At 52.9% G+C, this 24,528-nt stretch overlaps 1 protein-coding gene across 3 annotated transcripts; it reads left to right on the top strand.

Moving 5' to 3' along the window:
* Positions 1-1,585: 1,585 nt before the first annotated feature.
* Positions 1,586-24,359, top strand: HELZ2 (helicase with zinc finger 2). 3 transcript variants are annotated; one of them, XM_052683566.1, is made up of 20 exons: positions 1,586-1,703; positions 5,227-6,322; positions 6,403-6,586; positions 6,992-7,099; positions 7,452-7,975; positions 8,270-8,902; positions 9,858-10,641; positions 10,799-10,874; positions 12,065-15,578; positions 16,356-16,441; positions 16,811-16,942; positions 17,169-17,336; positions 17,451-17,592; positions 18,004-18,120; positions 18,576-18,768; positions 19,852-19,986; positions 20,211-20,429; positions 20,694-20,850; positions 21,191-21,358; positions 21,846-24,359. In XM_052683566.1, exons 2-20 carry the CDS (start codon positions 5,307-5,309, stop codon positions 21,968-21,970), a joined length of 8,481 nt encoding a protein of 2,826 aa, XP_052539526.1. In that variant the 5' UTR covers positions 1,586-1,703; positions 5,227-5,306; the 3' UTR covers positions 21,971-24,359. The 3 variants fall into 3 exon arrangements, with proteins under 3 accessions (XP_052539526.1, XP_052539525.1, XP_052539527.1); XM_052683565.1 differs by lacking the exon at positions 1,586-1,703 and adding an exon at positions 2,131-2,269; XM_052683567.1 differs by lacking the exon at positions 1,586-1,703 and adding an exon at positions 2,149-2,264.
* Positions 24,360-24,528: the final 169 nt, after the last annotated feature.

Here is a 24,528-nt window from a genome sequence, read left to right as displayed (position 1 = left end):
TTCGCCTCCTCGCGCGGCTCCTCCTGCACGTTGGGTAACAGCCGTGCCGCTTTTCGGCCAGGCTCCTTCTGCTTCCTCACCTCCCCGTGCTGTGAGGACGTCCTGCAGTTTGCTTTGTGGAAAGCCGATGTCTTCCCCTGCTCCGACACCCAGAGCTGCAGCGTTATGGGAAATAACCCACCCGTAACATAAGAACGAGCCCTCGGTGCTCTGCGTGAGCCCATCGCTGCCTGCGTCGTGCAGGGAGGATGTGTTTGGGTTTTGTGGTTGTGGTGCTTGACTGCTGAGTGATAACGCCCGGCTCAGTACTGACTGGGGGGGATTTGTGCCCACGGGCAGCACTGCTGCTCAGCATCTCGGCGCCCGTGCCTGCTCTGTGCTCAGATGGTGCCTTCCTCAGCCTTACAGTCGCATTTTCATGGGGAAAAAGGATTGGTTCCCACCCCAGGGTGACCCCGCACTGCCCTGAACCAACAGTGCTCCCAATGAGGAAGAAACCACCAGGCTCTCTCAGCCCCGGGGTGACAGCAGGGTCACATCCTGGGCCGCCCGTCCTTTGCTGACAAATCACAGCACAGGTCGTGGACCCACAGCTGCAGCCCCACTGCCATCACGCCATGGGGCTGGCAGGGAGTGGGATTTCAGTGCACAGACCGGAGCTGCCCGCATGGCCGATGGGCTGTGACCCACTGCTTGGGTTGGGTGAGGTCCAGCTCTGCGCTGCGAGGATGGGAGGCAGCGAGCATCATAGCCTGTCTGCCCGCCCTTGTTGACAAACACCAGGAACTGCTGCCCCTCCTTCCCCATCTGCACACACTGCTGCTCGCCTCTGCTCTTCCTGTTGCTGCTTGACCCGCAGATGAGGTTTCCTTCAGCTCACCCACGACGGTTTGCATCTTTGCAACTGGACTCGTAACCCTGCTGCCAGCTCTCTGCTGTCCCTGGGCCCTGTTCCCAGCTGCTCACATCTGGAGGAGCCCTAGTGCTGCCCGATCTCTTTCCAGAACATGCTGGATGTTGGCATGAAGATAACTTTATGAGATGGGAAAGCTGAGCTCTGAGCGCATTGCCCGTCCCCGTGCTGTCCCTTTGGGTGGTGACACAATGCACAGCTGCAGCCCTGCAGCTCGCTGGGGTATGCCACGCTGTGGGGAACCCTCCTGGTTCCACTGATCTTCCCATGGGTTTGTGCATTTTTGGGGGCAGTGGCAGCAGGGCAAACTAGCTGTGCATCCTACTCTAACGGGGTGGGGTCTGCAAGTGAATTGAGAAGGGGCAAAGCAGACAAGGGAGGGATAAAACTGGGATAGATGGGGGAGGGGCACGGCTGGAGGCTTGAGGAGCCCCCAAACTGCTGCTGAGTCCTGGAGGTGACGCTTGCATGCCTGCTCCTGACTCCTTGTGTGCTCTCTGCTGGGGGTAGACTGATACATACATATATATATATTTATATTTATATATACATTCTTTTCCTGTTCGAACTTTGCATAGCTGGCTGCACCTCTTCAGTCAGGGAAAGGAATGGAAAACGAAACTGATGATAAACAGAAAGGAAACGGAGTAAACCCTGCCCCTCCCGGAAGCCCTTTTAAAGCCCAGACCGCCGGGTCCGCTCGTGCCCCGTGCCGGGCTACAGCGCTGGGCTCCCCGCGGCACTTCGCCCTTCGTTTCGGTCTCCGCCGGAGTCGACGGGCAGCGGAGCGGTGAGCAGCGGGGAGCGGCTCCGACGGTGCGGGGACGGGAAGAGGGGCAGTGAGGGGGGACCGAGTACCCCGACCCTTGGGAGCGAGAACGGGACGGGGAACTCCAACCAGGAATGGGAGAAAAGCCGCCGTCCTGTTCGGAGTCCGGGCCGGGCAGCGCCTGTCGGGCCCGCCGCTCCCGCGCATCACCCCCAGGTGCGTCCCCTCCCGGTGTCGGTGTGCCCCTCCTCGGTGCCGCTCCCGCCCGGTACCGCGCATTTAACCCCCCCCCCCCCCCCCGGTGCGTCGCTCCCCGGTGCCGCCCGGTCCCCGCGCATCCCTTCCCTCCCCTCCCCCCGGTTCCCCGCTCTCCGGTGCCGCTGCCGGTGTCGGCTCCCCCCGGTGCCGGCGGGAGGAGCGGGGCGGGGCGGGGCCGCCGTGATGCAATTTCCGCGAAATCTGGCCCCGGTTTGAATGCGGGGAGGCCCCAGAAGAGAAACCACCGGCGGTGGCAAAGGACCATTCCCGGCGGTAACTGTGTTGAGAGCGGAGCGGGTCCGGGAACGCCGGGTGTGATGCGGGGTGAGGTGAGGTGCGCGGGGTGCCGCGGCGCGTCGGGACCCGGAGGGAACTGGGTTCACTGGGTGCTGCAGGGCACGGGGCTCCCTGGAATGCAGCACGGCCCAGGGCGCAGTGTGGGTGCTGCCCGGCCCGGGGTGGCCGTGGGGTGCTGTGGGGTCCTGAATGGCACCGGGAGCTCTGGGGTAACGCACGATGCACAGCTCACCCAGAGCTTTTGGCTCGCTGCATCGATCGCTGGGATCGGAAGGGGGGGGGGGTGGAGGGATGAGGGTGAAGGGGACCGCAGTCGGGATGCAAAGTCCTGGGCTACACAGTGTGGAGCTGCCGGCCGGCGGGGCGCTGGGTGCCACCTCAGACGAGCAGCCCCAGGCCCCAATCCCCTCCCCGCTGCTCTTCGGAGCTTTGGGGGCACGGTCTGAACTTTTCCAACTCGGAGAAGTCAAAAGCGAAGAGCTGCGGTTGCCGCCGTGCACCGGGGCCGCGCGCGACGCGGGGTTTGCTCTCCCCATCGGCACTTTGAAGCACCGGGGTTGGAGAGCCGTGTTGGCACCCCGAGCCCTACGTCGTCACACGGCTGGGACGGAAATCGGGGTTGGGGAGCGGATCCCCGGGTGTCTTCACTGCTGCGGGGAGGCGCAGCCCCGGCACTCTGCCTCACGCCGCTTGGCTCCCGGCGGCGAGGCGCGTTGCCTAATCTCCCGTCAATAATTAACGAAGGAAGGTCTGACAAAAAGCCGCCCTCCTCCCCCAGCTGCTCTCCAGCGTGGCAGGGCGGGGAGGGCAGAGGGGTGCGCGGCCACGTCGGTGCGTTCCTCTGCTCACCGTTGCTGGGGAAATGCGGTTGTCCCACTGGGAACGGCCCCCACGGAGGACGATGGTGTGGCAGCGAAACGCAGCCCTGCCCCACGGCGTGTGTCCTCCTGAGATGGGGAAACGCCGTCAGTGAGGTGCTGGCTTGGCTCGGTCTGTTTTCAGACCGGATGCACATATCTGTGTTGGTGAGGGCATGGCCGGCTGGGGCTGAGGAGGATGCTCGTGCTGGTGGTGCTGGGTGTGCAGCAGGGACACAATACATCCAGTGATGGGAGCAGTTCGTTGATCCCATCAGTGGGATGAGTGGCTTTAACACCAGACCATGCTTTTGGAGGCTTGTATGAGGAGAGGCTGTTTGGAAAACACGCCGAATCCAACCTGCGGGTTGCAGGGATACGTATGTGCCTCTCGACCAGCTGCCACTGTCCCTGTGCCACATGGATTTTGCCCTGTTGACATCAAAGCCTTATCACTGTGAGGAGGGCTGCCCTATGGGAGAGCTTCCCTCAGCTCCCTCATGCTCTGCATCTCTCTGCGACTCTGTTTGGATTTCAAAAGCTCCCCCCCACCCCTCCCTTTTTTTTTTCTCTCTGTTCTGTAAGAGGAAAAAAACTGGAGTTTGGCTTTAATGCTGGTGGCGCACAGAAACCTTAATAGGGGCATGCACTTCCCTTTCCTCTTCCCTCCTACTCGCAGACCCAACAGTCAACGTGCTGAAAACCAAATGCTTTCTTAAGCCAAGAAACAATGGCAAAATTGACCCTTTAAAGCCAGAATATTTCCCCATCGGTTTTTCATGCTAAGACATCCCACCCTTGGCCTGGATTCCAGTGCTGCCTCTGACCCCAAAGGTTCTTGCCTGCAGGAGCTGAAGCTCTCTGACTTTGCCTGGGAGTTTGGCACTGCTGCGGGGCCGTGCAGAGCCCTGGGGATGGGAATGGGGCAACACTGGCTTCATGTTCCCCTAGGGATGCTCCTAACACTTGAGCTAGAGGCACATCCAGTAGGGTGTGCCCCATCTCGGTGGGGTTTTGGGACTGGGTACATGCAGGACACGGCATGAGGGTGATGCTCTATGAACAAGTCCAGTACGGTCCCTGCAGACCGTGTAGGTTTGGACCATTTGTGCAGCCCTGCATCCTGCTGCCGTCGCTGCCCACTGCCTCAACACCCCAGAGGTGGGCAAAGGGTTCTCAGTGAAAAGCACTCGTGTTAAAGCAGCACAGAGTTAAGCTCCCTGCTTTGCTGTTCGTAGGACCACGGCCGTTCATTGCCTTTCTTCCCTTCTGGCTGAGAGCTGCGCCTTCGGGGCTGCGGCTTGGGAGCCCAAGGCGGATGCTGAGTACGGGACCGGTGGCTCTGTTTGGTGGCACGTCCTGCCCCAATCTGCCCGAGCACCGCGTCCCGGCCAGCTGCCGCACCTCAAAAGCCCCGCAGCATCCTTTCTGGGGATGCTCCCTGCCCCTGGTTGCCCAGGAAACGGCTCGCGGATGCTCCCGCCTGTGGCACGGAGCACTGAGTCACCGAAGCCACAATGTCTGCAGCCGGATGTTTACTGGCCGAGCGTGCCCGGCTCTTGCCCTCGGCTGTTGCGGCCGGGGAGGAAGGAGGGCGGTTGCCGTGTGGATTAATCCTAATTAATCTCGCAAACCACGGGGAGGAGGGCTGGGGGCTCGAGCTGGGGTTGCTCCAGCATGGTGGTGGAGCACGACCCGGGGAGGGGGACAGCAGGAAAAAGAAAGGGAAAACTGCTGGGAGTGTGCAGGGCCGGGGGAGGCGCTGGGAGCGGGAAGAGGAAGTGGAATTGTCGGGCTCTGCTCCGGGTGGAGGTCGGTGGCTACCGCGGTCCCTACTCACCCCGCGCAGCGCTGCCGGCAGTTCCTCGGTGTGTGCAGAAGATCCGAGGGCTGCGCTCAGCCTCCCCAGCACCCAGAGGATTGGCAGCTCGCTTCTCTCATCGCGTGGTTCTCAGAGATCCATGGCCACTCGGTGCTTTGGGAGCAGGCTCCAAGTGCTCAGGCGCTGTGGGTGAGCGTGGCTCTGGCTGAGTTTTACTGCTCAGCCAGGAAGCATGACTGCAGTGTCCCAGCACAGCAAAGAGCCCAACTTAGCTTCCTGCTAAGTCACTTGTTGCTTGTTTCTTTGTCAGGCTTTGTGGGCTCGCATCAATGGCCGGTGGGTACGTAGCCAGCTAGCACCACCTCGCAGAAACTTCCCCGCACCGCCACCATGCCGAATGCTAAAGGCCCCGTGGTGCCACTGGGCAGCCTGCAGCGCCAGCTGGAGCTGCTGCTGGTCTGCTCCAAGTGCAGCGTGAGGGAGGATGAGATCACCTACCACCTGCGCCCAGTGGAGCACAAGTGCATGTATGAGATCCTGCTGGCCCGTTGCCGCAGCCGGCATAGTGTTGCTTGGAGGAAGGTGTTCCGGCGGCCGGGCTTCCCAAACCCGGCGCGTTACGCCGTCTGCAGGTATTACAGGCTGGGCTTGGGCTGCAGCAAGCATGGCAACCAGTGCACCTTTGCCTGGAGCCCAGAGGAGGCCCTTGTGTGGAACTTCGAGCGGGAGCACAACCTGGAGCGGCGTCGGCTGAAAGCAGCGGTGCTGCTGGCACAGCAGGGGGGCAACTGCAATGCGCAGTCTGGGGACAACTCCAGCACCGAGCCCCTGAGCGCCTGCAGTGAGATCCTGAGTGAGTTCGGGGGCCAGTTCCAGGAGATCTGCAGGCTTTGCTTCTTCGGCTGCCCTCAGCGCATCTCGGCGGGCGGCCACGGGCGGCTGTGTGAATTGCACCGCGTCTGGGACCCGCTGCTGGTGCACGTGGTGACCGACAGCCGCCGCAAGAAGCAGTACACCGCCATCCGGCCCTGCCCCGAGTTCATGGTCTCCTTCAGCTACTGCCACTTCGTTTCCAAGGGACAGCTGTGCCGGCACGGTGACAAGCGCTGCCAGTACGCTCACAGCGACGTGGAGATGGCCGTCTGGGAGGCTGAGAAGGAGCACGGCCTGGTGCGTTCCGACCTGCTGCCAGCACCAGAGCCGTGCGTGGAGAATGGCAAACCCTCAGCGCCCGCCCCGATGCACTTCTACTGCCGCTTGTGCCTGGTGACCTTCAGTTCGCAGGACAGCTTTGAGAACCACTGCTCCTCCGTGGAGCATGCGCAGATGCTGTTGGCTGACACCTCCGTGCAGTGGGTGCACCGTGCTCCACCACCTGGGCTCAGCACCTTCAAGCTGTGCAGCAGGTAAGGGGCCGGGCAGCAGCACGGGTTCCAGGTGCGGGTTCCAGGTGCGGGTGGCAGCTGGGATGGCTCTCTCCCAACAGAGCGGAGGTGTGCGAGATGGGGGACAGCTGTACCAAGGCTCACTCCAACGAGGAGCTGCAGGAGTGGATCCAGAGGATGAAGGTTGTTGCCAAGAAGAAGAAGCAAGCCATAAAGGAAGGCCTGGTGTCCTACCAGGACCGGCTCATTGCTGAATACCAGACGTGCTCCAACGAGGTGCTGATTGTAAGTCGTGGGCGACAGGGTGGGAGCAGTAGCCCCTTACATTTCGTGTAGTGTGAGAAGCATCTGGCGTGGGAAGGGAGCCTGTGGTCTGCAAAGGCCTTGTTGCCAGAGTTGGGCTTGGGAAGGGAGTTCATGCAACTATGGCAGTGACCATAGTTGAGTGAGATGCAGAAAGAGAGGCATCATCCCTACATCTTCACCTTCTTTTGGATGGCCAAACAACAACCAAGCACCAACAGCCTGCCCTGAGGCCTTTCATTTCCCAAGGCTGGGAATGATGAGCAGAACCACTTATGGATGGTCCTGCTTGGGGGATGGGTAGAAAAGAGGTGAAAATGTTGCCATGGTGTGATCCATGATTTTTTTTTTTCCCCTCATCCTTCTCTTCTTGTGCTTCTCCCACAGATATCTGAGGATGTTGAGGGCATTAAGGTGGTGTGCCAGGAGCCCCTGGATGTGCACTCAGAGGACAGGCAGCTGAAGTACCAGTGGAAGTTCAAGGTTCACTCCCAGGTAAGCTCAGCTCTGTGCAATGGGTTTTTAGAAGAGTGAAAACATGTTGGTAGGGCTCTCAGCATCTCTGTGTAATGTCAAAATTAGGAAGATCCAGCCGTGCTCCTGCTCGGGGTCTCGTAGGTGTCAGGAACAAGAGGATGGGTCTAATTTTCCTCTTCCAGCTGAAGAGATCTCCAGTTTATGGCGGAGTATTTTAAGTGCCATAAAACTGAAAACCTAAAAGCTGAAAGAAATTTTCAGTGGGTTTGCATGAGGTGAATATCATGAACGCTAGGCGTTGGTTCCTGCAGCAGCTTTCGGGGGGAATGGCTGCTGGAGGACCTCACGGTCGTCTGTCTCCCCCCGACAGAACCCCCTGCAACATGTGGCGCTGCTGAAGCGAGAACCCGGAGCCAACTTCTACCTGTCAGGAAATGGGCTGGCGAGGGGCCTGCAATACCTCCGGGGCGAGCATGTGGCCATGCTGCCATCCAACCCACCCGTGGCACAGGTGGAGGTCTCCTTGGAGTGCTGCACGCTGGGCGTCTTCGAGCAGTGGGTGGTGTTCGATTTCGGCAGCCGCCCCGTCCTTATGAAGAAGCTGAAGGTGAGAGTGGGCCGGCGGGAGGCTGCCCAGCACGTCCCCACTGGCAGGAGGAACGGCCGCACCGTCAACTTTGTGCGGTGGAATCGAGGCAATCGCATCATCGTTCCCAGCGTGGTGAGGACCAGCGAAGACGTGGATCTGTTGGCCAAGTACAAGCCTGCTGCTCTTTCCTTGGACACCCAGAGGGAGGGCGGTGCGAGCGCCGTCATCACCCGCATCAACTACCGCGAGAGGATGCACAGCTTCCTCTTCCGCGAGGAAGAAGCCGAGCAGGCTCTGATTGCCAAGTAAGTGCCAGGTGTGGATCCAAAGGGGTTCCTTCCGTTGAACCCATTGCTATCCCTGCCCTTGGAGCCGTGCTGGTTGTGAAGTTGCAGTCTCTTCTGGGTTGGGTCTGTAAGGCCTTTCCCAGACAGGTGGAAAGCTGCCAAGGTAGCTTGCTGGGGAGCGATAGGAAGGGAAAGGCTGTCTCATCCCATGGCTGTGGATTAGCTAGAGGCGGGTGGCAGTCTCCCCTCTGCAGTGGGGATGAACTGATTGGCCAGTTCTCTGCTGTTCATTTGGTTCTTTCTTTCTTCCAGACTCAACCTGCGGGTCCTCATCTCGCTGACCTCCACCATACAAAACCTCTCCATGGGGATGAAGATCGCCCAGGCTGGCGAGCTGTTTGCTGAAGTGCCTACCCCTTATAACCTCTCACCAGACACAGATGAGGGATATCTGCTGAACAGGTCCGTGCCCACGGCTTTCCTGGCACTTGACCCACCTGTAGACAATCGAGTTTATGAGGTTAGCGTGGAGAATAAAGCCACCACGGAGAAGACAATCTGGCTACAGATACCAAAGAGATGTTGCTCAGAGCTGAACTTAAAGCCAGAAACTTCCCACAATGTGGAGATCCAGTTCCAAATCGACCAGCTGCTGTTCCGGCAGTGGCACCAGGCTGTTGATCGCCTGTTGGATGAGAAACTGGTCCTACCTGATGTTGCCAGCTGCTCTATCCCCTGCTGCCTCCAACAGCCACAGACAGGGAACAGCAAACAGAAGTTGGCCATCTCCTTCATCACTGGCCAGGCAACCAGCAGACGGCAGGTCCCACCTCTTCTCATCTACGGGCCGTTCGGCACAGGCAAGACGTTCACGTTGGCCATGGCCACCCTGGAGGTCATCAGGCAGCCCAACACGCGGGTGCTGATCTGCACTCACACCAACAGGTTAGCAGGGGGTGAGGGAACAGGCAGTCGGAGTTGTGGCCGGGTTCCTGCTCCGGGTGTTGGTTGTCCGGTGTGATGACAGGGAGCCAGAGTCTGTGAGAGGGAGCTGAGCTGGCCTTTTTCCAGTTTGCTTTTCAATTTCTTGTCTAAATAAATAATTCCATTTTTATTTAATATGTCTTAAACTGCTTTGCCCTCCTGCTAGGAGAAAGCCTGGCATGGGTGGAAGTGTTTGCAAAAGAGGCAGCTTTGTTGTACAGTGGGGATGGTGAGACCATATTTCTTTCTAGCCTTTAGTGTGTACAGGAAGAAATGGAAGAGAGCCTGCAAGTGCTCTGTGCACATGTCAATGTTTTGACTTTTCGAGGAAGATTATAGGGAAAGGGAAATGCAGATCTGATTGCTGTTGAGTCTGCCTTGAAAGAATCCAAGGTTGTTAAAATTAGAGCAGTTGTGCTGAGATGAGTGTCTACGACCCATCGTGCAGGAGGTTACTGCCTCAGTTTCTATTGTATAAAGAACAGGTGACTCCTAATCTTAGCCTGTTTCAGTCTGATTGCACTGAAGCTTCTGCTGTCATCATCTGCCTGGGCTGGGGTGCCGGGAGGTCAGCAGAGGGGAGGTGTTGGGTCACGTATGTAGGATTTGGACCTAGAGAAGCAGGGTCACAGATCTTACTGGGCATGTTGCTTTTCAAATGATTTCTCCATGTGAGCACTGAGTGATGCCCAAGTCTCAAGTACCAACTCACATTTTAAACCATGCTCTCACAATATGGTTGGACTCAGAGGCTTCTTTGCACATCTTTGCATATCTCTTGAGCAGAGTGTTGTTAGCCAAAGCTAAGGGAGATTTTGGCTGCTTGGTGGTGAGCGATCAAAGAAGACAATGGTCTTCATGGTCAGAACATCGAGAACGCCGTCCCTTGATAGTTTCCCCTTTTGTTCCTTCCCAGTGCTGCTGATATCTACATCCGGGAGTACTTCCACAAGTACGTGATCAGTGGGCATCCCTGGGCTGTTCCCTTGAGGATTATAGCCACTGACCGCCCCATCAACCTGACTGACCCCACCACCCAGATGTACTGCTGCCTCACCAAAGACCAGCGCTTCTTCCGCTACCCCACACAGGAGGAGATTGGCCGACATCAAATCATTATTACGACCTCCATGCTATCCAAGAACCTGAAGGTTACCCCGGGATACTTCACCCACATCATGATTGATGAGGCCGCTCAGATGCTGGAATGCGAAGCTTTGATTCCACTCTCCTATGCCACTTTTGAGACGCGGATCGTCCTCGCTGGGGACCACATGCAGATAACCCCAAAGCTGTTCTGTGTTGGGGATGGGCAGTCTGCGGATCACACCCTGTTAAACAGACTCTTTCAGTTTTACCAGAAAGAGAAGCATGAAGTGGCCATGAAGAGCAGGATCATCTTCAACGAGAATTATCGTTCCACTGCAGGCATCATTGAGTTTGTCTCCAAGCACTTCTACGTTGGCAAAGGCAATGCTATCCATGCCAGTGGGAACATTCCACCCCACCCTGAAATCTACCCGCTCGTGTTCTGCCATGTTCCTGGTGTGGCTGAAAGGGATATGTCCATGATGTCTTGGCACAATGCTTCTGAGATAATACAAGTGATTGAGAAAGTGGAGGAGATATATCAGAGGTGGCCACATGAGTGGGGTGTTCAAGATCTGAAGAGGATTTGTGTGGTCTCCCATGGGATTCAGGTATGTACGAGAATGTTTTCCCTTGCTGGAGGGGAATATGTGCACCGCTGACTGACTGCTGTTCTGTAACCTTACTGACAGATGAGGGACCTTGTACCTTAGGTGATGGCATTCCTGTGCTGAAAGTGTGTTCAGCTGTGCCTTTCTTTTTTGCCAGGTTTCTGCAATAAGACAGGAGCTGAGAAAGAAGCAGCTACCAGATGTGGTGGTAGAAAACTATGAAAACTTGCCAGGTTTGTGTCCTGTGCAATAGCTAGTAAACTCTGATTGCATTTTGAGGTCTCTTGCTTTCTAGGGACTTTCCCAGTCAAGTTTGTGGACAGGAGAGTCTATTGCAGCTGCAGTCACTGTGTAATGGGCAGGGAGAAAGTACACTGGGTGGTTAGCAGAACATCTTCATGTTGTCCTTGCTGAAATGCTTGAGGGACAGTGATGAAACAAAGGGTTCATTATGGGCACTCACCCATGGCTGGATGGCAAGATGCTCTGCCTTTCCTGGCAGCACTCATGGCAAAATGCCTCTTGGGCTGAGTGATGTGGGGCTGCCAGCAGAGCCCTGCTGTCCTTCCCCACAGCTCCCCGCTGCTGAAACCCACATAGTGCTGATGAGGAGGGAGAACCTAGAAATCCTTTGGCTGATTTCCATCCCCGTCTGCTTGGCAATTCCTTGATTTCATTCTTGCCTTAGTGAATAAGATTTCACACCAAATTAAATCTGCACCCAACCATCAACTCCTTTCAAACTTATGGATGTTGCCGGGAAGGAGGGTGGGAACCCTGTAAGTGCGATCCCAGAGCCGTCAGCATGCGTGAATCATGTGAAGCCCCAAGTACCCCCAGGGACACCAATGGAGGGGAACTGAAACCAGCATGCCCTGTGGGTGCCAATCGCAGCAAAACTGCAGAACAGTTTCTGAAGGAGTCGTCTGTTGTCCTTGATGATGAGAGAGGGATAGGGCTGCTTTTGTCCTCTGTGTGACTCTTTGCGTCTCAGTCATGTTTTTATTATTACTGTTTTTTATTGTACAGCCAGGACTCCTCATGGTGAGAATAACTGACCCCTGGGGTGTGTTCCTGATCTCCACACCCTTTCTTTACCATCTCTTAGCTCAGAAATCACGGGGTGCCTCCTGGTGTCTGCTATTCGCTGTGCTGGCAGCGATGTCCTTGCGGGTAGAGGGACTCTTGTGAGAGGGGCACTGCCCTGTCCTTGCCACTGCTTCAGTGCCCGGCCTTTCCCCTGCCTTCACAGTGCATGGGTGGTGGTGACTGAGCAACATAGAATGGCTTGAGCTGGAAGGGACCTCAAAGATCATCTCGTTCCAACCCCTCACTTGGTGGCATCCATCCCACTTTGTGGATGTTGCAATCCCAGAGAACTTTCCTATGCTGAGTGATTTCTCCCTTGTCTCCTTCCGTGCAGGCCGTGAGTTCCGGGTCATCATCATCAGCACAGTCCACACCAGCGAAAGCCTGCGTGTCTCAGCCTCCCACAACCTTGAGTTCTTCAATGAGGCCAGAGTGCTCAACACCATCATGACGAGGGCTCAGTCACAGGTCATTGTGGTGGGAGATGCAGTGGCCTTGTGCTCCTACGGTCAGTGCTGCAGGGTGTGGAAGCGCTTCATCCAGGAGTGCATTGAGAAGGGGAGCATCTCCCCAGCAAACCTGACCATGGCCCAGATCAAACAGGCGGCATGCGACAAGGAGAGCTGGTGCAGGAGGAGCCCAGAGGGCAATGATGAGGACAGCGACACGGATTCCTGGAGCTCTGAGACAGACAGCATGAATCCCGACGATCCCATCCTCCAGGAGCTCTTAGATGAGAGTAAGAACGTGCTGGTAACAGTGTCCGAAGAAGGGCTGCTCAATGTGAAGTCTGACGCTTCAAATCAGTGGGAAGACAGGCAGGAGTACGTCAGCTTCTCTTCTCAGGTGATGCAGAAATATCTGCACATGCACCCCCAAATGTACAAGAGGTGTGAGCTGGTCAAAGAGAGTTTTGACAAGGCTTCAGCCTTCCCCCTTGATGACTCTCCTGCCGTTACCATTCAGATCAAAGGCAGAGTGCACTGCGGGACAGCCTTCACTGGCGACGAAGTGCTGGTGGAAATCCTGGAGAACAGCACAGCTGACAGCAGCGGCCTGCGGCCCCAGGGGAAGGTAGTGGGCATCCTGAAGCGCGCCGAGAGAGAGCGCAATTTCATCTGCACAGTGGACGAGTTCGATCCCCGGGTGATGATACCCATCGATCCCACTGTCACCAAAATATTTGTCCCGGGGCTGAAAGAGAAACCTAATGTCATTCCTGTCCGCAAGCTTGTCAATGGGAAGTACAAAGTGGTCAGCTGGAAGAAGATCAACCAGGACACAAGGAGATGCCATATCTTCTCTGTCCAGATCATCGCCTGGCGGGAGGGCTTCTACTACCCTTTGGGGATAGTAACTGAGATTTTGCACGTGGCTTTGACTTCAGAAGAAGGCTTAAGGATTCTCAACTCAGAGTATGGCTTGGAGAGGAAATACCCACCTGTTGTTACCAAGGAGTTAGTCAAATACAACACCTCCAGCAAACCAAACCCCAGCAAGGAAAACCTGAGGGACTGTCGGAGTTACCTGACCTTCACTGTTGATCCTGAAGGTGCGAGGGATCTGGATGATGCTATCAGCGTCAGGGGCCTTGAACATCACTATGAGATTGGGATCCACATTGCAGATGTGGCTAGCATCATCCCCAAGGGCAGTGCTGTGGACCTGGAAGCAAAGAGGCGAGGTGTGAGCTACTACGCTCCTGAGCAGGATCCGGTGCACATGCTCCCACCCCCCTTTAGCAACGACATCTGCAGCCTCCTGCCACAGAAGGACCGTCGTGTGATCTCCCTTTTTGTCACCGTAGAAAAAAAGACTGACAAGTTGACTAATGGAATCTTCACCCTCTCTGTGATCCGCTCGGACTGGCAGCTATCCTATGAAGAGGCAGAGCTCTGCATTCAGGACCACTACCAGGGAGGTGCAGATGCGCTTCGTTTTGATACCCTGGAGGACTGCCTCGCTGTGGCTTATCACTTCTCCAGGATCCACAGGAAGTCTCGGTTGCAGGAGGACTGCTTCTATGACCAGCTGGATGAGGAAAGCACTCCGGGCAACAGGCGGTCCCACCAGATGATAGAGGAGCTCATGATCATGTTCAATAGCTTTGTGGCTGAGTTTCTCACTAACAAGGAGGTCACAAAAAATGTCACTCCTGTCCGGTGTCAGGGTGAGCCAAACCCTCAACAGATTTTACTCATGAAAAACAAGTACAGCCATATCATTCCTCTGTCCCTCCACCTCTCACACCGCCTGAAAGATGAGCCTTCTAGCCAACCCCCCTCCAAAGAAGTAGAGTTCTGTCTCCTGGGCCCCATCTGGGAGCACCTGCAGTCTGCCGCACATCTCTCTGACCTCCAGAAGATGCTAGACCTTGTTGTTACTGATGACATCCACCCACAACTAGCTCCTGTTGCCCTGGAGTTCAGGAGGCTGCTTGGCCGCTCCTATTTCTGTCGCTCCAACTCCACTGCCCAGTCCAAAGTGGGCCATTACTCCCTGAAGGTTGACTCGTACACCTGGGCTTCCTCTCCCATCCGCCGATACATGGACATCGTAGTGCAGCGGCACCTCCATGCTGTGCTCCGCAAGAAGCCCATCGCCTGTTCTTCAGATGACATTGACTTCCTCTGTCATGACTTCAACAAGAAGAACTCCAAGGCAACAATGTACAAGAAGAGAGCCCGCTGCATGCAGATGGCCACCCAGCTGAAGGGCCAGGTCATGCAGAAGATGGCCTTTGTAGTAGATATCGAAGGAACGGACAGGTACTTTAAAGCTCTGTTCCCACTGAATAGAGAGAGCCTTCCTGATCCCCACATAATCAACTACAGGGCTCTTCAGCTGATAGAGCAGCCCATGTTCCTGCAGGACAAGAGCAGTGTTAGGCTGACGTGGAAGAGGAGGATGTATTCAGTGGAAACGATGAAGAAGCACAGCCTGCAGCCCTGCCATCTCTACGACCACAGCGTCACCCTCTTCCAAGCCAAGACGTGGCAGGATATGCTCATGGCCATCAGACAGGAGAAGTTTGATGCCCTGTCCTCCCTCCTTCAGAACAGCAAGCAGCTCTACAGGCGGCGTGTGGGCTGGGTGAGGAAGAGCGATTGCTCGCACTACGTGGAAATCATGGTGGAGCTGAGCGCTGGTGACACGCTGCAGTTCCAGCTCACCACTGATGTCTTCCGGGGCTTTCTGGTGCCCTTTGTGCAGCTGTGGTGTGTCACACCAGGTTTTGACGTCTGCCTGCAGCACACGGAAAAGCCGATTGACTGCTTCTCTGCATACGCCACGCTGCCATCCAAGGACAAGTACAAGGATGCTGTGGAGTACAGAAAGGTGTGGATGCCAATGAGCGCCATGGAGTCTGCGTCGTGTGCGGTGGCTGAAAATGATTCTATTGTCCTCCACGACGTTAAAATATCCTGGGCAAAGCAAAGGACAAGCAAAGGGCAGCTGCAAGGGACTTTCTGCCTTAAAAAAAGCTTTCTGGAGGAGTGCTCCATTGAGGTGGACTTCAACCACTGCTATTTGTGCATTCGCCTGGGTGGGCTGAAGCTCAGGAGCCTTCAGAGCGACGAGGAGTGCCTTAGCCGCAGCCTCCAGGAGCTGACCTTGGGTCACAAGGAGAAATCCAAAAACAAACTTGTGGTGGATCCAGATACGTATACGTGGGTGGCTCACGGGCTCACTGAGGAGTTTGGTGATGATCAGAAGTCAGAGAGGAGTAGTGAGCAGACACTGAATTTTTACATCAACTACATGTCTATGGAAAATGTCCCTGCGGAAATCTTGCAGGACTCTGCCAGGTTCACCGTGGAGCTCATCCCGAAGATGCTGCCAGACGTGTAAGTGTGCTTATGCTCCAGTTAGAGCAGTAGGACAGAGTAGCTGTTCCCATGGGTCTCCTCTGCCCAGCCCAAACAGTTTTTGCTTTGCCCGAAAATGTCCTTGCCCAGCTCCAACTGAGCTCTTGGGTCATTGATGTTTGGATGAGTTGGCTTTTCTCAGATCTGTTCTCCAGATGCCATATGTTCTCCCATTTGGCAGTGAGGATGAGGCTGGGGATACAAAGGAAGGTGCCATGCTGAGGTTTCACTGCACATCTGTTCCTTCTGTTCCTAAATTGCTGCAGTGTGTGTAGTAAAAGGCAGTGTGAAGCACTGGGGCAGGATTTGCTCCCTGACGTTCCAGTTGTTCTCCTTTGTTGCTGTGAAGTGTTGTCTGCTCATACTGAAGCAGAGCTAGTGTCTCATTTGCCTTCCTTTGCCTGTTAATTGCATCAATGCCTGCTGTAGCTTTTTGGGAGCAGAATTTACTTTCCTTCATGTCTGAAATTTTAGGACAAATTGGAAGCTAGGCCAAGAAAATAGAGTTGGACTGTAATAGAATGGAGTTGGGACAGAAGCTGTGCTCCTTCCTCTCCATGTATTTGCAGACTCAGCTCTTCAGACAAGCACAAATTGCCCAATCGGACGCGTATGCAAATCATTTCAAGTTCTTTCTGGGAGGATTTGATACAACACCAAAGCAAAAAGGGAGCAAACAAGACAGTTGTACAAAGCTGAATTGTTGTTTTCACTGTTTTATGCTACACTTCAATAATTCTTATTTTTCCCTCACAGACGGAAAGAAAATGCAATTTGGAGGCTCCAGCATGCCTCCAAGCTTGCTAAAAGCATTGCCCTTGGCTGTGAACCTCCATCAAAAGGTAGAGAAGACGTTCTCCATTCTCATACTATGGTCTTTGCTGGCCAGGCAGGTGCCCTGGAGCTTCACCAAGCTTTTGCCATGGGGGTTCTGCTTTCAGGCCAGGAGGTTTCCCTGTAAAGGGTTGGGGTGGCTGCTGGCCTAACAGAGTGCAGGCTCCTTCTGGAGCAGGTGCAGGTCAGGTTTCATCTGTAGGACACACAGAGAAGTCTCCTTGGTAGACCCTCTTGGCATGGGATGGGAAGTACATATGGACGGTCTTGTAATTGTGTACAATTGTTTGGAACTTGGCACATCCTCCTGTCGGATTGCATGTGTGCTGTCTTCAGTAGCCTTCTTTAAACTGGTTTTCATGTCTTTGCTCTAACAGTCACCAAGTCCAAAATCCTGAAGCAAAAATCCTTTGATCTCCCTGGCAGCCAAAGGAAGCTGAACCAGAGTCAGAACGAGGCTGTGCTAAATGCTTTAAGAAAACCTTTCATGCTCATCCAAGGCCCACCAGGTAAGGCAGGGGACAGCCCTTGAGTTCTTGGTCCTTAAAGGCAGCTGAGAACTTGTCTGTTGCTTTCCCTGGGACAGGCGGAGGCAATGCAGGTTGGCATCACCTCAGGCTGTTCAGGACAGTCCCCTTGGTTCTGGGATTTTATTTGTGGCTGATCATTTGGACAGTGATCTAGAGCAAAAGTATTGTGGTTAAAGCATTCTCACCAGCGTCCTTGCTTTTCTAGGTACAGGGAAAACTGTTGTTGGAACTCACATTGTCTACTGGTTCCATAAGCTGAATGAGGAGGCCACCGTGGAGGAGCCACTGCCATGCCCTGCTGAGGATGAGCCCCAAGGGAAAAGGTGCATCTTGTATTGTGGCCCATCCAACAAGTCTGTGGATGTTGTTGCTGGTAAGTACACGTTCTGTGCCCCTGCAGTACTGGTGGGAGGGAGATGAACAGGAGTCTGGGAGACAGGAGAGGCTGGCCCAGTGCTGTCTGAGCAGCCTTTTTCTCTCCCTCCAGAGATACTGATGAAGATGAAGGACCTGAAACCACTGAGAGTTTATGGGGAGGCCATAGAGATGCTGGAGTACCCATACCCAGGGAGCAGCCGGCACCTCTCCCGCAAAGCCTTGCGGGATGCAAAGCCAAATCATGAGCTCAGGTAGGACCTGTGCAGCTGAACAACCCAGAGCAGCCTTGGTTTCCAGTGCAGAACAGCACTGTTAACAGCACCCACTTTGTCTTTTTTTTCTTTCTTGTCAATTGAAGCTTTATATCTATCCATTATCTAGTCAGGAAACTCAGGCGATTGAAAATATCCTAGATTTTCTCACTCCTTTTTTGAACAGCTCTGAAAGTCTCTGACTTCATTCCTGTTTGCAACTGTCAAAGGGTGGCTGCTGTATTTTGTGTTCCCGAGGGCTAAGTGTGAGATAGGCCTATAAACGTGTACAAATCTGGTTGTGACTTCTTCAGCCAACATGATTTCTCCACGTAGGCAGGTGTGGCATGCTTCACTGTAGAATCTTGGGTCTCCATGAGGAAAATCTTTATATATTGTCTTTTTATTTAGCAAGATAATTCTGCACCATCGGATCCGACAGCCGGACAACCCTAAACACATCCAGATCTGTGAATTTGACCGTCGAGTGAGGGCAGGAGAGGAGATAACAGAAGAAGAAATAAAGAAGTGAGTAGATGGAGACCTTGGTGAGAGATATCTGAAAGTCAGCAGGTTTGTCCTGGTTCATGCAAACCAAGGGACCAGGCGAAAACATTAAAAAAGACTAATTAGCTCTGCATCATTTAGAATGATGGTAAGCAATTAGCTGAGGGTTAGTGCTACAGTTAGTGCCTCAGCATCTCATCTGCTCAATGCTATTGTTCTTCTGGTCCCAGAGTCTCAAGTGTGTGTGTGTGCATCTCCCATCTCCCATCATGACTCTGTGCCCTGTCGAGTTCAGAACAAAATGCATTTCCTGCTGTGTGTGCCTCAAGCCCTTTTCTGGGAACACCAGCTTGTCCTGGGGTGGCTAACAGAGCCATAATCATTTAGGGAAGTACAGCCTCTGCCTGATTCCTGCATAAGGAACCTGGCAATGTTTCCACTGTGTGTAACCTGGTGTCTTCTGCATCAATCACCAGGCACAAACATATCTTGAAGGAAGCTCGTGCTTATGAACTGGCATGCCACGATGTCATCTTGTGCACATGCTCCTCTGCATCTGCCAACTCCCTGGAGAAGCTCAATGTCAAGCAGATACTCATCGATGAGTGCGCCATGTCCACCGAACCCGAGACCCTCATCCCTTTGGTCAGCCATTCACGTGCTGAGAAGGTCAGTCCTTTCCAGAGAATTGTCTTTAGGATGGCTGCTCAGAGCTCTTGAGTCTCCACACACCTCCCACTTCTTACCACGCTCTTCCAAGCCTGTCCAGGTTTTAAGGCTGTTTTTGTTAGTAGCCGTGATTTTGTATCAGGCAGTCATTTCTTGACTGGTGTGTAACTCTAATTCAGGTCTTTTGGCACAGGGAGGTACATAAGGTATGTGAGTATTCTCAGCAGACATATGAGCTATGTTACCTGTTCATGTCACATAAAGGGGACTCGTTGAGACCTCCTGTAGGGCTGAAATTGGAGAATTGTAACATCTGCTTGCCTCTCTGCTTGGTCAGATCCCTTTCTTCAGTGAATCACTTCAGGGATCACCTCAACCATTATGGGGTCAAACCAACCACAATGGAATAATTCCATAATGGGGTTCATGGACTTTTAGAGCATCAACCCAATCACGATGGGTCAAACCAGTCAGGATGGAGTCCGTGATGGTGTTGAGTCCATGACAGGGTTCATCAGTCTTTTATGGGGTCAACCCAAACATGATGGATCAACCAGCAGTAATGGGGGTCCATGACAGGGTAAAAATCAGTGGTGGGGTTTGTTGATCTTTGATGGGATCAACCCAGCCACGATGGTGTCCATGATTGTGTTCATTCATCTTTTATGGAGTTGACCCAGCAAAGATGAAGTCCACAATAGAGGGATTTGATCTTGCATTTGGCTTTCTGTAGGGAAACCAACTTGTGTGGATGTGGTTTTGGTGCTCTGTTGCAAGGTGAGCATCACAGCCACCAAAATATGTCCTAAATCAGATACAAATTATCAACATGGCAGGAAGCAGAGGGCAGATCTCCACAGACTTTCTGTGTGATGTCTTTCTCCTGTTGGATGGGAATAAGGCTTTGCATTATCTGGGTCAGGGTTTTTATATAATACACAGCACGGTCCTTGTTTGAGGTTGCTGTAATTGTAACATAAATAAATAGCAACAAATATCTGAATATAAATAGTCTTTCAAAGAGCTGATGACCTTCACCATTGCCACTGCCCTCATAGCTGAAGCATCCACCATTTGTTCCAGGTCGTTTTGCTCGGGGATCACAAACAGCTGAAGCCTGTGGTCAACAGTGACTTCTGCAAGAGCCTTGGCATGGAGACATCTCTTTTTGAGCGCTACCAGAAGCAGGCGTGGATGCTGGACACGCAGTACCGCATGGTGAGACTTTCCTCAAGCTGCAGCAGAAAATATCAGCAGGGTTTGGCTGAAGCCATTGGAAAACAGATATTCTCCATTTCCCTTGCCAGAACAATGGATAATACACTTGCCCAGTAAAGCACAGTGGAATTGCAGGTGAAACCTGCTCCAAAAATGCTGCCAATTAGGAACGTTTTTTTTCCTAATGTCATTGTATAATTGTATTTATTTATTTTTTCTGCCAGCACAAAAACATCTGTGAGTTCCCATCGCAGGAGTTCTATGACCATCGCCTGAAGACGTGTCCCCAGCTTCTTCGCAAACTCAGCGTCCTTTACCACAAGAATAACCGCTGCTGCCCCATCATCTTTGGGCACGTGGAGGGGAAGGAGCAGAGCCTGGTGATTTCCACTGAGGAAGGAAATGAGAACTCCAAAGCTAACCCAGAGGAAGTGGAGCAGGCGGTGAGCAGGGCCCTAGGGTTATGAATGGGAGGATGCCGTGCTGGGAGGGATTGTGAATGGTGAATTTTGGGATTGGATGGCCATCGGTGGGGTGGGTGCAGGTCCTGCTCGTGTCTGCAGCGTGCCATGCTGCTCCTGGCCAGAGTCAGAGGTAGGGAAATGAGACCCAGAGGTGAGCAGCACAGTTGGGCGCCCTCGCTGCCTTGGGGACGTGCTGGAGTTCTGCTGGAGGTTCCCAGGTGAGCAGAATCATGGTGTCTCCAGGTGAAGATTGCGAAGCAGCTGACACTAGATGGCACCATCCGGCCGGAGAGCATCGCCATCCTCAGCCCTTACAACGCCCAGGTGTCCGAGATCAACAAGCGCCTGCTGAAAGAAGGCATCTGCGGCGTCACTGTCTGCACCATCATGAAGAGCCAAGGTGGGGCTGGAGGGAAGGCACTGCTCCCCTCTCCCGAGGGCTGGAGCAACTTCTCACCGAGACAAATCCTACAGCAGAGTAATTGCAGCCGTGCATGGAGCCAGTTTCTGGGTGTTTTGTGATGGTGATAAATCACAGCGCCCAAAGTGGGATGAGACTGATGGGAGGGGGAGGCTCAACGGAGAGGACATCTTGAAAGGGTTATTAAGATCAATGAGCAGGAGTTGGGGGGCCTCCAGAGCTGGAGAAACCACTTGGCCATTGCAGGTTGTGGGTCTTGTGCAGTGTGGAGTGGCCGGACGCTTCCACCTAAAATACGTGGTTCATTTGTGCTTTCTAGGAAGTGAATGGAGATACGTGATCCTGTCAACCGTACGCTCCTGCCCTCGACACGAGATCGACAGGAAGCCCACCAAGAGCTGGCAGAAGAAGTACCTGGGTTTTGTCACTGACCCAAACCAGGTCAACGTCGGCATCACCCGTGCTCAGGAAGGACTCTGCATTCTAGGTGGGTGAGCTGGGAGTGTGCACAGCCTGCAGGGGAGCAGCACAGTTTGCAGGAAGGGGTGGAGGTCCACATTAGTAAAAAGTGGCTGTCTTGCTTCACTCCTCTGCCCTTTGGGCTCTCTGTGATTTTGAAACTGGGCTATATGAGCCGCTTGAGCAAAGCAGAGATTGTGTGCGTGGCTCATGTGCAGCGTGTATAGTTCGTTTCTCTCTGTTTTGGACCACACTGTTTCCATCACTTTGCATCCTAGTCCTCTCTTCTAACAGAATTTACTTCTTAGTTTCCCTGTAATTGTGCAGACGTAGGCTGTGATGCATAAGGAAACTGCTTGCAAATGTGGCAAAACTATAAAGGGAGCTGTGGTTTCACAGAGCTCTGGCAGACAGGAACATCCCCAGAGTTACCCAGCACTGCTAGCAATGTTAAGCAGAGGTGATGATTCTCTGTGAGCCTCTTTTGACCACTGCCTCCCTTCCTGTGCCAACAGGGAACCGGTACCTCCTAGAGTGCAACCCTTTGTGGAGGAGACTGCTCCAGCACTACGTAAGTCATAACTGCTATACAACAGGCCAAGGGATTTGTGTCAGGAAGAGTTCACCCTTCCACCGGTGAAGAGGAGAGATGCCAGGCCCAGCTCGTCCCCCTTCACCTGAACTGTGCTACGTGTGCCTTGAGAAGGACACAATCTTTCCATTATTTGTACGTGAACCACGGGTCAAACGCACTGGGAAGAGTTGGGATCTCTCCCTGCATGCTGACAGCTCAGTCTCCATATGTGCACTGGTGACTTGTTTTTTATATCACTGCAACCTTGTATAGGAACTTTCACCTCTAGCAAACCAAAAAGCATTGGAAATGGGTGGATGGGCGTATGTGACTTTGTTGATGATTATTTTCAACTAGAAGATGCTCAGTGCAGCCACCATCCTATCTGTTAGTGCAGCTTTGGGGACCAAATACATGTTCCATTTGTCGGAGGTGGAATGACTGCATGTGGCAGATCCACACGGCAAGCTGTGATTTGCCCTATGGGACCAAATTTCTGAGTAGCACCACTCATCTTAAAATCAAGGCCAGGGAATTTTGTAGGCTTTTTATTTCTCAAAGCAGGAAAATAATCTTTTGTTGGCTTGTTTTTGTTCTCAAGAGAAGGAAGCAAAAAGGGAACCGCGTTCCATGCTGTCTAGCCAAAGTGCTATTCTCCAAGCTTGTAAATATCACCGACCCAAGGCTAAGCTGGTTTTGTAAATAGATTTTACTCTTTGTACAAAGGAGGCTGTCCTCACCAATACACAGTCAGTGGAAACTGAGGACTGCACCTACGAGGGAATGTTGGAGTTTGTAAAGATATTTTAAACCGTTCTGAGTTTTATTTGAAATCTCCTCCTGTAAGATTTCCCCTCCCTCTCCTCCCTTCCCTCCCCCCCATATTTTTTTAAAGCTGCTCCTAATTTATTAATGCTTAAATCTGTGAATTTGTTTCACAGTCTATGGCCTGAGGTTTTTCTATGAGCGGTGATAACTTGGTGAGCTCATCACACAACATGTATGTCTATAGTGTATGTTTTTATTTAAAGCAGCCAAACTGCTGTGGACTGGAAGCTGTGATTTGCTCAGGAAGGTTGCTTTGCACAGGAACCCATGGCTGAGAGGGATGCACTGTGGGGAACTGATGCTCTCTACTGGATTGTGGAGCTGTTCTTAGAAGCACGAGGGTTTTGAAGGAGAATTCCTTCATTTCATTGCAGTTCTGAATGTGTGAAGTGCCTGCTTCAGCTGTCCCTGAAACCACATGGCTGACTCTGTCTGTTCACAGAGGATGGGGCCAAGATGCAGTCACAGCACTTCTGCACTGCATGCACAGATATGTATTGCGCTGGGACATCCCTGGCATAAAAGAACTTCACAGCACTGTGGCAGAGATGAGTTTTGTCCTGTGATTGCAGCAGAAAGTGTAGCGTGGCTCTTCCCAGTGTGAAGGAATGTGCAATAAGAAAGCACTGTGTCTGACAAAGCCCTTAATGCTGTGTTACTGCGTTCTGACTCCGTTAGGCTGGAGAACCTACGGAGCAGTTCTGTTCCTCGTTTTAAGCTGCCTTCCTGCACTTCTGGGTTCGATTTGTACATCCATATTCTCATAAAAACTGACAGATGGTTGCAGTTCTCCATGGTCCAACAGCCTTTGGGAAGTATTCTGGTTCTAAAGGTGGTAAAACCTGATGTCCTTTGTTCCTCCTCGAAGCCATTCCACCCTGGATCTTAACAGTTCCACGCCAGCCTGCTTTTGCAAATATTACTGCAATCCCAAAACCAGCTTGTATAGGAATAATTTTGTATAGAAACAATCTTGTGGGTGACTGAAATGCAGTCATCTGTCTCAGCGATGACTGCAGGATGGAGAACTGCAGAAGGTGCAGCACGAAGAGCCAACCCAGGCTGCTGGGTGCTTGTGCTGTGATCAGGTACCTCTGGAGTGGGTTGTGTAGCTGCAATAGTCAGGGCTAGCAGGAAGTGCAATTAACCAAACTTTTAATAGACTGTTAGTGCCAGCTGAATGCCATGTTCTCGTCCTTGTGCTCATGAACAGAGAGAATCATAGGAATTAATACAGAAAACAAGCTCAGAATGGTCAGATTTCATTCAAGAGTTTTTAATTTACTTTTGAAAGCCTGCTGGGGTGGCTGTGTCAGCCCAGGGGCTCGGGCTGACCTATGTCAGACAGTTAATTTACTGCAATAAATTGTTGTTTTTAATAGAGATGAAATGTTAAGTGGCATAAAGCATTAAGGAACTTTAAATATGGCAGGTTTTTATTTTTTTGTATGTCTGTGACTTGCAACAGACCTCAGATGACTCTTTGGATACAAATATTTGTACCTGCTTCTAACGTTTGTAAAAATGAACCTCGACATTCCCTTTTTTTTTTTTTTTTTTTTAATATTTAAGCCATGATTGTTAAAGTGATTCAAATTTATTTAAGTAATAAACTTTATTACTAAAAGTCCTGTTTCCATGGCAGTTCAATTAGAAGCTGTGTGGCGAGGGCTGTGTTTCCAATTAACCAAATGGTGCAAAAGAGAAGTAGCACTGAGGGTGACGCGCGGCGGAAAAACTGCCTTCTAAATGTTGGCCTTCTGGGTATGTTACCTTTTCCTGTTCTGATTAATTTC

Source organism: Tympanuchus pallidicinctus, unplaced genomic scaffold (assembly GCF_026119805.1).
Source record: "Tympanuchus pallidicinctus isolate F22 unplaced genomic scaffold, pur_lepc_1.0 scaffold20, whole genome shotgun sequence".
In the NCBI taxonomy this organism is placed as follows: domain Eukaryota; kingdom Metazoa; phylum Chordata; class Aves; order Galliformes; family Phasianidae; genus Tympanuchus; species Tympanuchus pallidicinctus.
This window is presented reverse-complemented; position numbering and strand designations above follow the sequence as displayed.

What these genes read in the sequence shown, in the direction of transcription:
- HELZ2 (XM_052683566.1), top strand. Translation starts at nt 5,307, where the DNA reads ATGCCGAATGCTAAAGGCCCCGTGGTGCCACTGGGCAGCCTGCAGCGC. An exon ending in GCCATTCACGTGCTGAGAAG is followed by an intron (nt 18,769 to 19,851) that starts GTCAGTCCTTTC and finishes CATTTGTTCCAG; the next exon opens with GTCGTTTTGCTCGGGGATCA. An exon ending in CAGAGGAAGTGGAGCAGGCG is followed by an intron (nt 20,430 to 20,693) that starts GTGAGCAGGGCC and finishes TGGTGTCTCCAG; the next exon opens with GTGAAGATTGCGAAGCAGCT.